Below are 14,045 nucleotides of genomic sequence, written 5' to 3'. Positions count from 1 at the left end.
ATATATATATATATATACTCAAATTAGATAAAGAGATCTAAAATGTTGCCAAAAATTGTACCTTCGGCTTCGTTTAAAACGTTACTGTCTAAATATATATCTGCACACATTTTCGAAAACTTTAATTCCAGAAGTTGACTCTATAAAGAAAAGATTTTCCACATATTTTTAGTGGAATCGAATATAGAGTTAAAGTATTCATTTTTTTAATATGATAAAGTTTTTTTTATGTTGGTAATATTTTCATGACTGTATTGTACTTATTATTATACATGTATGTAAAAATATCACTATATAAATTTTCAGGATAAAATCTGTTGTTTGAGTACATAAAGATAGATATTACATACATTTTATAACCATATTTCTATCTACCATACGCGATCCACTAAAAACAATATTTCAAATTACACACGCCTACAGAAAAACCTCTCTTCGAATCCCGTTAATACAACGATAGAGAAGTTCTTGTAATCGGTTCGAAAATTCAAATCGAAATTTGCAGCATGTCTTTACGTTTTTTGGTCAGAGCAATGTCTTATCGCCACATTGAAATGGTAATCTGTATTAACATACTTGTGTTCGGGGACATTTTTTTTCTGAGACAATGAAAGCTATAGCTATTTGTGCCAATCGTTACGTGATAACATTAAGATGTGCTGAAAATATTGTTAAAAGCGACGCGCATAAATTGGGACGTGGGGGGTGGAGAAGAAAAATAAAGTTGTAGAAAATCACTTAAATAATAATTTATTCCTTGATAATTTTTTCTATAAAACTAATATTTATAGAAATATTTACGAAAATATCTTTTATGAATTTTTTTTTGAGATCAATGCACTACTTTGACCCAATTATTTTCTAGATGCATTTCTCAGCTTCAATTAAAAAAACGAATGATGATCCGTGCCATATTTACAAAAGTGTCCAGTTTAGGGTAAAATAACTGTACTCTATTTAGACCGTTTTCACTGTTGGTAAGTACTTATAAAATTGCATTGTATTACATATGTACTAGACAATACAATGAAGAATACATTTGATGAAAATATACATTTTTTATAATGTTGGATATATCTGAGTATGAATATCTGAATATTATATTATTGAAATAAATATTATAGATAGTTAGATGATAAATACTTTAAACATGTATTCTGTTCTATCTAGATATTCATGCTACCAAGTCATTGTACAGACAATATGAGACTAGCGCGTCGGTGCGAACGTGGTCAGGTTTTAAATGGATTTCTGATTAGAGTACACTTTCTGACAAGTCTGAGAAATTATAACGAAATGCCTCTCCATGCATACATTCAGACCGATAAACGAAAATTTAATTTTGCAAGTGAAATGCTTACAAAACAAAACACATATAATAATTTAATAACATTAAATTGAAAATTGAAAGAAACCCCTAACTTAAAATTAGGTCTGATCGATGATATTGAGGCATCATTTAGCTCTTAAACGAATGATCCGATTTAGATGTTTTTCTACTCAGTCGTTTGAATATCATCACCTCTTTTCTAGTTGTTTCGGGTAAGGAAACTTAAATTCGCACTCAAAACATTCTCAATCAAATTGTCTTTAAAAAAACAAAAAAAAATTCGGTTCATCCGTTTAGGAGCTACGATGCCACACAATCTGATCTGAATCGATAAAATCGAATCGTTTGTAAACGGATTAATTGATTTTCATTTTGTTTTTTGTTTGAAAGATAATTTTATCGAGAGTGTTCTAGACTACGCTTCAAGAGATGCTCATCCGTTAGAAGGCAATCACCTGTTTTAGTCATTCGGTATGGTAACTCGCATCTGAAACATAGCTAACTACACTCTCGATCAAATAGCCCTTCAGACAAACAAAAATGCAAATCGCTTCATCTGTTTAGAAGGTACGAAGCCACAGATATACAAATCACAGACAGGCAGACCCTTTAAAATGATTATACCCCCTTTTTTAGTCACGAGTTAAAAAAACGCCGTATTTATAGTGCTTATTTGTTTTTATGTAATTTTGATTCTTAAACAATCTTATTTAGTAATGAAAAATAAAATTTTCAAACTATTTTCCCATACTGTATGTAGATAAAGTAAGGCATTTCTTGGAAACACATTTTAATCATTGCTGTTTAAATTAATATAACAAGTGAAATTTACAAAATTTAAAAAACTCTGGAAAGAATGCTGGAAACTATCAATGGCGAAAGAATGGCCCATGATAGCTTTAAGCTTGATATCTACCTCTCATATTGCCAAGTGTTGAATATTATATAACGCTTAATTTATTGAATTTGTACCGATATATTTACTAAGAAGGAATAAAAATTTGAATTATATTCAAGAACACTTTGAACACTTCACATGTAGGCATGTGGTGTTTGCATACAAAATACTGCACGTCTAAGATGGATCGACATAACGATTTTGAAAAGAGTAGTTTTATAATATATTCGAATAGATAGATTCGATGCTTTCATATGAATTTACATTATTCGTATGAATTTATTATGATATTTTACATACATCACATATCATTGGATCCAAAATTACAATACCTTTTTCAAATCGTAGGTTTACAATAAATTTAGACAGATTGTACTTTGTCAAGGCTAAAATCTTTGCATTGTCTATAAGTTTTAGACAAGGATAGTCATATTAGATAGTCAAAATTGATCTATAATAGTAATCATAAATATACATCTATTGAAATCTGTAGATCAAAAATTTTAGATTTCACTTCGTACAGGGAAATATTGGGTCTACCGGGAAGATACTCGACTAGGTATTACAATTTTAAAGCATAAATTGCAAAAGTAACGGTTTTTATGCGATAATAAATACGTATTGACGACACGCCGAAACAAGTCAAAAGGATTCAAAACCGCTCAAAATGCATACTTGCGTTGGAAACTCGATACCACATTTTTTCGCGATCATAATACTTTCTGAACATTGTACAATAAAGTAAAAATCATAAAATTTAATATACTTTAACCAACGATTTTTTATATTCGAAAACAAAGTTAATGAAATTTATCAAAAAAGCGTCAAAAGATATTTTATGTTTTTTGCGTTAACGAATTTTCAAGTGGAAAATTAAAGTATTTGATATTTTCCTATAAAGAAATTTATAGCAAGCTGCAAAGCAGTTCCAAAAACAAAGTGTCGAAATTGTATGCATTTGTTTGTGTTATTTCTTCTATCACTGATTTTCTCTAAATATTTTGGCAACAATATTTTAAAAACTATGGTATGTATCGAAAAATTTTATTCTTAATTATTCTAATTTTTCCGAGTTCTAACAGAATTTATAAATAAAATTCGAAACAGAAATCTCAATTATGATCTTACACTTACCACACTTTTTGAGGAACTAGCTTCAATCACAGAATCACAAAACAAACGAGATTTTCTTGTATTTGGATTATTTAGATAGTTATTAATGACACAAAATATTTACTTAAAAATTTATTTATCCTGAGTATCTCCAGAAATATCAGCAGAGTAGGTCCAAAATAAAAAATTTTCCGTGCACGATTTTCTCAAAAATTACTCATCCAGTCTATATTCTACACATGAAGTGCTGATATAAGCCACATTAACCAAATTGAAAATATGCTTACGATCATATTTCTAGAAATATTATCAAAATGAATCCATTGTGCAGCTGTATCTAACATTTAACTTGGTAAGCAGCAAGCAATAAGAAGGATTGACGATGAAGAGCAGAACTATAGCTGCTCTTTTCACATCAATTCATTTCTGTCGCTGTAGTTTGATTGTCGTTGAAGACGTGACGTATGAAACCACCACATCATGCATGTATGTCTATTTTCAATTCGAAAAGGTAAATATAATAAAAATCAAATACCCATCAAAATATTAAATACGTGAATAAATATTATTGGGTTGTAAATGTTAGAAATAACAAAAACAAAATGAATATATATTATTAAATAATTCGAGAAAATAAAAACAATCTGATAGCCCCAATGGATTTGCTATTTATTTTTTGACTATAAGTATGTGTTTTTTGAAAAAATACGGATCAATTTATGAAATTTTGATCCCAAAAATTTATGATTTGCTTTCACCTAGACCATAATATTTAATCCTGCCCACCTTAAGGTTGGTTTATAGCGTTTATACAGCGCGAGATAAAATGTCATTTGATATCAATAGCAAAATAGCAACTGCCAATGCGGATAATATAAACCGCATTTGGCATTCGAATCAATACTATTTTTTGTTTTCACCACCAACTGGTTATAAAAAGTTGTTTTCTTGCAAAGAAAGCACTTCGTAAGTAGTTCCGTAGTCAAAAAGTTATATGCACACATGCAATCCGTCTCTATTAAACGTACTAAAAATAGGATTTTAGCAAGAAATGCGCTTTTTTATAAAATTAAATGAAGGCTCTTAATGGAAAACGTCTATACAGAAGGGGGGTTTACAGTCCTCTAATTTAAACCATTGAATCTAAATCAATTTTTGATGAATGTAAAGAAAAACAACCTGGTAATTAAGCTATAACAGACGCATGAATGTACCGATAATAAGCAGATCAGGGTTCTTCTATTCATTTATTAGTCTATACGTGAAACATTGTCACTTTTTCAATTTATGCAATTTTGAGCCCAAATATTTCTGCTTTGTCCCTGGAATTTTGGGGGAATTTGTTATATAATCGCTCCAAACTGCTTATTAGGGGGCTTCTGGGGTCGTTGAACACGAATATCACTACAAAATGAATCTCCGAAGTACCTGGTGCCTAGGATATCTCAGGTACCCTGGGTACTTCGAGTACCAGATATCTGATGTTCGATTCTGCCGCGATAATCGTGTTCAGTGATTCAGACCCCCCCCCCCAGTAAGAAATTTGAAATCATTTTCATCACTATTAACCGAATTGTGAATTCAGTATATTTACGGTTAATTTAAAATGCATATTATTTATGCAAATTACATATTTTTAATTTCTTATAAATCAATTTTGGCTACAAAATTTTCTGGGGCACTCGAACGAATCAAATGCCGAAAACCGCATTCAAATCTGACTTACTGTTCAAATTTTTTGAACTTTGACATTTTTAGTGTTTCGTTTCTGCGACTACGGTAACAGTCGAATGCAGGAAAAGGAAACAAAGTTGGTTTGAATATAATTATTTACTCGCAAAGAATTAAGTAAGCCCGTAGCCATTAAGGCATGTACACATACAAACTGTCTATTAAACGTACTAAATATAGCTAGATTTTAGGCAAGAAATGCGTTTTTTTATAAAATAAAAGAGACATTTCTTAATGGATAGCCTCTATACAGAAGGGTAGTTTACGGTCCACCAATTTAAAACAATCAATTTTTGTTGAATATATCAAATTTGTGTATGTATATTTGATCTGATTTTTATTTTTAAAAATAAATTCCATTTTAAAATTAGGTCAAGGATTAAATTACTTTTATCGTATTTATCCCGTATCCATAATGTGGATTATAAAACATACATAATACAATAATAGAATCATAGAGTTAACCATAATTTCATTCGGGAAAAACTTTATTATTTTAATAATAAAAAAGAGCACAAAGAAGAAATACGACCTGGCAATAAAGTGACTAAACAGAAAGTCAGGAACTTTGGATGCAAGGTTTGAATTATAATAAGAGAGTATAATTACAAAATTTAAAGTCGTTAGTACACTACAATTGATTTCGCATATATTCAATAATAAAGGGATGTGGATTATTTCTAAAACATTACTCTGTATTTCTCAAGAAAAGTTAATATGCTCAGAAAGGAATTTCATCCACCAAGAGATGTTTCGTTTGGGAAAAGTCAACAATGGAGCATTACTTTATGCTTCAAGTATATAGACCGTGAGCTTGCCTTGAAGCAAAAATGCCATGATTCTTTTTACCCGACTGCCAAGGAGTGGCTATGTTTTTCGCGCGTATCTTGTATGTATGTATGTATATTTGTTTGTAAATTTCTTTATTACCTCGTATCTACCAAAAAAAAAAAAAAAAACTGCTTAATTAATAAGAATTTGTTTAGAAAGTTTTAATATAGTAAAAAGAGAGGGTTTTTTCTTGTGCTGGAAAACTAAAACGTCTAAAATAAAATAAATAATTAAAAAAATAAAATACCCGACTGCGTTAAATAAAATCTGAAAAAAAAGAAACAAGTCCAAGTAGTTTACATAGGAACTTTAACAGTCGGGACCAATTAAAATCTAGACAAACTGAAATCTCCCAATATTATGGGCTCCAACTGTTAAAGTCGCTACGTAAACTGCTGAACTTGGTTCTTTCTTTTAAGATTTTATTTAACATAGTCGGGTATGTTAAATAATTTTTTATATGCATTTTTTAAGATGAGTAAAGTTGAATTTGGTAACAAAGGAATTGTAAATTTCTATAAAAGTATATTTATAAAAATATGAAAATCGAAGTTTCCATAAATTCGAGTCACGATTTAAACCTCAATTTTCTTTATCACTAAACTTACCCGTATCAGTCGTCTAAAAGACAAGCAAATAGAATCATGAAAATCTAGCTGCTTTTTGGGCTCATGGACTAAAATTTAATAAATAAAAATAAGTAAACTTTTTTAATTTCCCTCCTCTTTCACATCATTTTGTAAAAAAATATGATATTTATACTGAATTGCTAACTTTATAGACGTTCTCAATTAATTGATATATATAGAAAAGAAGGATTAAAAAAAGAAATTTATGCTATGATATCTGAACATAATACGAGAATGCATAGTATTAAAGCAAATTTATACGTTAAATTACACAAAGTTTTTATAAAAAAAACTTTTTACATAAATTTTCACAAACATAAGAAAATATAGAAAAATAATATGGAAAAAAGGTTAAGTATGCAAAAAAAATTATATATGTATATCACGGTTAGGTAGATATAAAGAAAGTAAAGATATTATAGAAAATAGATCGATTTATTATTTCCGGGTCATATCCGGCGTCTTCGTGTCTAGACCAGATATAATATAAAAAGTGTACCATGTTCTATATATTATTATTTTACGTTATACCTTCACAACGAATGCATTCATCACCCATGTGATGTTCGCTTTTGTAATACATGATGCTTGGTGCATACAGAAAAGTGTACGACTAAAGTTTTGTTTAGTAGAAATTCAACCTAACAATAAAAAGGTAGAGGGCAATGTTTGTGTTACCTTACCCGAGCGAAGAAAATTTAAATTTATTAATTTTCAAGTAGAGCCACCAAACGTAGAAATAATTTCGAATTGAAGGCACTATAGGAGGAAATTGTGCATTCAGAAAAACCTGTGAAAATAAATAAATATATCAACGCATTATAAATGCGAAAGTAAGCATGTTTGTTTGTTTGTTTGTTACGCTTTCACGCTAAAACTAGCGAATGGTTTTTAATGAAGCTGTACAGCAATATAGCTCAAAATTCAGAATAGCACATGAGATATAATTTATAAAGATATATTAATAATGAAAAAACTTTAAAAATTAATTTAATTTGATTACCATAAATTACAGATTTCTGTAAAAATAGTCAATATAAAATATTTCACGGCCATTTTTTCTGATATACTCAATGAATAATTACGACTATTATACATTTACAAAAATAGAAAATCATACATATATTTTACCTGTGTAAAACAATCCTTAACATTATTTCGAGTGTTATAGAAAGTGGATAAGCGAGAGCAAACTTTATCTATCTTTCCTCTTAAACCCAGCGAAGCGGGTGGGTATCACTCTAGTATTGAATAAAAATTCAATGAAAATTTCAGCTGCGTGACCTAATAAAAATTTCATATTTTTAATAGCGTGGCGCTACGATCTTAAAAATATAATTGGATAGGAAAAAGTGTCATTCACTCTGAGTTACAAAAACACCAGTTGAAAACAAACCTGTAAGACAAATTTATTGGATTTTCAATCGCATAATATGATACCGTCCCTAGAGTGAATTGTACCGATTGTATGTTGAAGAAAGTGTCAGTAGCTATAATCAGTGGGGATGATTCTAAATACATAAGAGTGTGAGCCATGGTACATTATGAAGTTCTACCGTGGGTCACAATCATGTACCATGGCTCGCACGTTTTTATCGACATAACACATAGTGTTGAAGAAAAACAGAAATAGAATTTTCATTGAAATATATTATTTAATTGTTTTGAAAATGTAAATTACAAAATAAATTTTCCTTAATTATACCAATCAGATAAATCAATTGTCCCATGTATCGATGTGAATGAAAAATATATTGCTGACTTTTGTCGGGATTTGATCATTTTTCTAGTCATAGCTCGTCCCTAAAATAAGAGAAAATATCTTTGAAAAGTCGTATTTCTAGTCTAAAGATCTTAAAACCTAACATGAACTGATTTTTAGCGATATTAGAAGAAAGTTTTAATGAAATATAATGACGAGTCCATTCTCTGGAATTGTAATTAAAATGATTGAGCAGAAAAATTTACACGTAACCTTATTTTCAGTTTTGTATTAATCCCGTCGTGAATAGCTTAATTTACAAATACAATATTTGTACCCTACAGATATACAGACGAGAAAGCGTTTTAATAAGATTATTATAAATTTAGATTGTCTTTCTAAAAACGATGCGTCGTATACTTTAGCGTTCAGGGAGCTTTGTGCTCAGAGAATTTTCATCAATTTTTATGAAAGCTGGTCTTGCTGTTTTATATAAAATATAAAACAAGTTTCAAGGACTCTGATGACTTGGCTAGGTATATCCTACTTGTGTTTTATAAAAATTGAACTTTTTCTTCTATAAATTCAAAAAGTTTTTCTTGTTTCTACACTTCAACAAAATTATAACAGCTTTATTTAAATTTTGTAACAGATTTATTATACATTTTAAAGATTGTTTGGTGTTTTAAGTCCTAAATACATTTCCACCAATGTGTGAAAGGAAAAAATGTCAATAAACAAATCGTTTTGTCCATCGACACACGCTGAACAAACAAAACAAAAATTTTTTTTTTAACATACTCTGTCTGTTCCAAAACACCTTGATTAGACATGATTTTACGAAATGTTTTGTTCGATGCCATTATCCGCTAAAATATTATTTTACTTTAAGGACAAATTGCTTAGCAATTTTTATCTTAACACAAAATAATGGATTTCAATCCGTATGTTTGCTATTTGTTCTTTAAAATACTTAAACTTTAATTTATGGTTTATTCAATCGGGCAGTTACCGATCAGTGTGATCTTCTTAAATTAATTTTATCTTAAATTACTTCTCTTTCATTCTGCTGGCACTGGCATTAAAATTTTCTATAATCCATTGCATTCTTGCAAGATTTCTTACACAAAGTTCCATAGCCAATTTTGCATTTCTTTCATTTATACTTAAACACTTTTTAGTAGATTCATGATAAAGTAATTGCGTTATTTCATTGTAAGTCCATTGTTGATTTCCTTTTAATCCATGACATGGATATAACACAACATGGTTACTAGCATAATCCAAACACGATTCGTCATCTCTAATTTCACCAGCTTGACTTATCAACCAATACTGATGGCCACCTGCTTTATGGCATGGATATAATTGAATTTGTCCGTGTCCAAAGGAATCCAAACAGTATTCAGTTTCCTTAGAAAATAAGAATCCATTTCTTATCTCGCCACTTGCCACTGCATTGCCAGGAATAAACCTCTCTGGGTATATGTTATCTAAATACCATTTGAATGATTTACATTGAAGTCGTTCCCGCAGTGCTTTCATTTCTGTTATATTTCCATAATCACCCAATGTGTATTGAATTTTTTCGTAATAATATTTTGCATATTCGTTCAACCAAACTTCTGCAAGTCGTTCGGTATTCCGTTTGGTTACATTTGCATCTGTAACACAAAATTTATATAATCTTATAGTGCCCATTGTTATAGCTAATAGATATCACGAAAACTGATGGTAAATCAAGAAAATTATCCACAGTTCATATAGGTATTATGTTGGTAACTTAACAATAATCTTTTCTTAACAAATATATGATTAATCTTGACAAGAAACGAAGAAAATATAAGGAAATAGTATGAAAGGTGGCATATTAGATCGTACATATAGCGGCTAATATTATCCACAGCAAAACGTGGAAATCTGGTTCTAAATGCAAAACAAAATAGTCCAAAATATGATTGATATGCGCCTCTTACACATATCTCTGTCCCTGAAAAATCCCTTTCCTTCTCCTGAAAATCTGATATAGTTGAGATCGGCTATCTTAAATTACGAGATCGAATAGAGGAAGTAAGAAATCGCTGAAGCTAATTTGAGCTAGCCGCGTTTAAACAGATCTCAAATGATAAATTAGTTATACAGAGAATTGACTACCTAGTACATCTTTATAACTGTAGAATTTTAGTACAATTAAAGATGTTACAAATAAAGGAAAATGAAAGAAACAGCTCGCCTTTTCCCAAAACCTCATGGAATGTGCTTCTTAACTATCAAATATCATTAGGCATCAGCTATAGTGGTGAAAATGTTTATATTTGTTAATAAACAATAAATTGTTAATTCTATGAAACGGTGGCAAGTGGCCTATTTACATATTTTTTAAGTACACTTTAACAGTGATCGTTTCATTGAATTAAAAATTTATTGTTTTTGTTATTTTTTTTTTTAAATACGAGCGGTTTCTTTCATTTTTCTTTATTAGTCGATTTTAACATCTTTTACAGTAATATTTATTACACACCTTCTTGCCATTTGTATGGCGAACGTTTTCGATAAATGTGCCCAACATGTGAACATGGAATGGTTTCTAAAGTACCTCCACACATCCAGGTTTTAAACGATAATTCTAAGTTCTCACTACCCCATATATAGAAATCACTATCGTAGGTCCCAAGTTTTTCAAAAAAATTTCGATCAATACTAAATACTCCACCGGGCATTGTTGGACTCCATAATGGTTCAGAGCTATGATTACGTCGGCTTCTTTCTCGTTCAGGTATTGATTGCCATTTAAATCTTAAGTACCAATCAAAACCACCAATTTGTATAGCTGTATTATTTCTAACTTGGTATTCAAATGTTACATCGTCAATAATATCGATGGCTGGATAAACAACCGTCGTGGAATTGCGTGCAATCCGATCTAATAATGGTTCTAACCAACCAGAAGCACATTCACAATGCGAATTCAAAAACGTTAATACTTCACCGGTGGCATGTTGCAAACCTGGTATGCAAAGAAATCCAAGTTTTTAGACTCTGCAATCCTACTTAAATAAAACTGCTCTACTATTTTTGTTCTATAAGGTATTTCTATTCCTATGAGAGTAGAAATATACTAAAGTAGCTTTTTTATAAAGTACAATTCTTTAGGAGGATATTTTATTTAAAGTATAATTCTTAAAAAGTTGATTTATACTGAAGTATAGATATATAAAAGTAGTTTTATTTGAGTAGAAAAAAAATTTTAATAAAATACTTTTTAAGGGACAAGCTTTTATTGTACTAAAAAGTAGAAAATTTTTATCCATAAGCCATTTATACCCGAATATTTTTAAAAGCTTTAGGTGCTCAATATAAAATATCAAAAAGGAATCGGGACGCCTCATCTACTCCACATGCCTAGTTATTTTTCATTAAGAAGAATTTTTAATTAAAATTTTTAATTTAAGGCTAAAAAAAAAGTATGTATATATATATATATATATATATATATATATATATATATATATATATATATATATATATAAAATATGGTGGAAGTGGATCAAAATTAACTTGATTACAGACAGACAACGGGACAGGTGAACTTAAATAAAAGCTTGTAATAAAAGTATAACTCTTTTAACGCCACAAACCTAATAAACGTGCTTGTATTAATCCCAATCGTTTTGGTGTTCGAACAATTTTAATTTTTTTATAACTCGATCCATAATCCATCAATTCATTCTTTGTATAGGGAATATCTGAGAAATCATCAACAAGAATAATTTGATGAATGAGATGATCTGGTGATCGATCCAAAACGGAATGAACAGTTCGTAATAGAACACTCAATGCTTCATTATGGAAACAAATTATAACTGATGTTTTGGGTAAATGTTCTAAATACATTCCAGGTTTTTTACATTCTGCATCCCTTGGATCCGGTAATGTTCTTCTAACCGATATTAAATCACTAACGTATTGGTTAAATGCATGTTTTTCCCATCCGTCGTCCACTAATTTTTTAATATACACTGGTAAAATTTCCGGTACTACTACTGGTCGTCCCATGTCCCCAGGTTTTGAGTCAACATGTAAACGTCGCTTTGATATTATCACACTTTTATTTTCTGGACCTTATAATTAATTTAATATATTAATTTAATAAAAAAAATAATAATAACCTAAGTCTGCAGTGATTTTTATACCATGTATATATGAAATATACATAGTATATTAAGTTTAGTCCCAAGTTTGTGACGCTTAAAAATAATGATGCTAGGAAAAAAATTTTGTCATAGGTGTTCATAAAATCACCTAATTAGTCCATTACCGGTTGTCCGTCCGTCCGTCCGTCCGTCCGTCCGTCCGTCTGTGGACACGATAACTCAAAAACGAAAAAAGATATCGACCTGAAATTTTTACAGCGTACTCAGGACGTAAAAAGTGAGGTCAAGTTCGTAAATGAGCATCATAGGTCAATTGGATCTTGTAAACCGTTAGAGATAGAACAAAAGTTTAAATGTAAAAAATGTTCCTTATCAAAAATTAAACTACTTTTGTTTGAAACATTTTTTCGTAAACATCACTGTTTACCCGGAAATTTTATAATATGTACTATACTTGATTATCAGTTATGTATGTGTCACATGTTTGTATGTGTAATGTGATAAAGAAATCAACACTGACTATGCATGGTATTTCAATAATTAACTCAGTCAATTGTTTGTTTTCACTTGTTATTCTTTTATGTGAGGTAATATTTAATATAGTCTATTTATTGAATTCGAATCTACGCTCAGCATTTATCGACGGGTTTTTGAGAAATTTTGAGTATTGAGTAGTTAAGTATTGATTCAAGTTTCATATAAACTCATTCGATAAGATTAAAGGTGCCAATTTTCGAGGAAACTCGATGGCCCAATTTTTTTTTTAAATTCGCTTTAACACACGTGATTTTTTTAACTGTGAACTAGCAAAGACTGTAGCTTTTACAACCGTAGAAAACATTAAAAAGTCAGTGAAATTCAAATTTTTTCTGGAAATAGTTACTGGTTTTTAGATTTTTTTAAATAATTCTAGAAATTATTTTCTGGATTTTAAATAAAAGCAATGAATCGATCTTTTTTCGAATAAAAGGAATGAATCGAAATTTTGACCGATTCAGCTTTCGGTTGGCAATAGGTAAAGAAAATAGAGACACTATTTTATAAATGTCAATATTATTAGATTCATAGAATGAATAAAAGGAATTTTGAAAGAAAACGACACTTTCTTAGATAAAATTTCTGTTAAAATAGTGTGTACATAGCATGCAATAAAAAAATCTAAACTGAAAAAAACGCAGACCTGTGTAATTATAAAAATAATTTTCAAAGCATAATAAAAAAATAACAATAAACAATATAACTGTAAACACCAGAACTAATTTTCGTCGTATTTTACAGAATGGTTTTAGTCCGAAAATATTCATTTTTAACTATTTTAAAACCGTTAAAATCACAATATAAAAATTTTCATGATTTTTTTCCAAATGAATTCAGTTTGTTGGAAAGAAAAGTGTAAAACAGGCCACATATTGCAAACTGCAAGTAATGGGATCGAAATTTAAAATATTTAGTTTGTTATTTTCATGGGCGCCGCAATGATGTACAAGGGGAGAGCTTCTTCTATGAATACACAGAAAAACGTTACGGAATACAATTACGATTATTAAACTCACTGTTTGAATTTAAGTTTGGCATCTAGGCTGTTGTTCATATTTAATCAACATTTTTTCTATGAATTTAGTGTTCTCTTTCACCATTTTGCTGAGAACACGGAGCA

At 29.7% G+C, this 14,045-nt stretch overlaps 2 protein-coding genes across 2 annotated transcripts in view; one reads left to right on the top strand and one right to left on the bottom strand.

The window, feature by feature from the left end:
- The window catches only part of LOC123300693 (rap1 GTPase-activating protein 1), a 536,990-nt gene that overhangs the window by 92,291 nt on the left and 430,654 nt on the right, over window positions 1-14,045 (top strand). The gene's annotated exons all lie outside the window — the stretch shown is intronic.
- On the bottom strand, window positions 9,285-13,963 carry LOC123301172 (putative polypeptide N-acetylgalactosaminyltransferase 9). Its single transcript, XM_044883905.1, has 4 exons — window positions 13,942-13,963; window positions 11,873-12,355; window positions 10,756-11,241; window positions 9,285-9,898 (listed from the first exon to the last, which is right to left on the bottom strand). Exons 1-4 carry the CDS (start codon window positions 13,961-13,963, stop codon window positions 9,285-9,287), a joined length of 1,605 nt encoding a protein of 534 aa, XP_044739840.1.

Source organism: Chrysoperla carnea, chromosome 5, assembly GCF_905475395.1.
Source record: "Chrysoperla carnea chromosome 5, inChrCarn1.1, whole genome shotgun sequence".
Lineage (NCBI taxonomy): Eukaryota > Metazoa > Arthropoda > Insecta > Neuroptera > Chrysopidae > Chrysoperla > Chrysoperla carnea.
The sequence above is the reverse complement of the archived record's forward strand: the minus strand, read 5'-3'. Positions and strand labels throughout refer to the sequence as shown.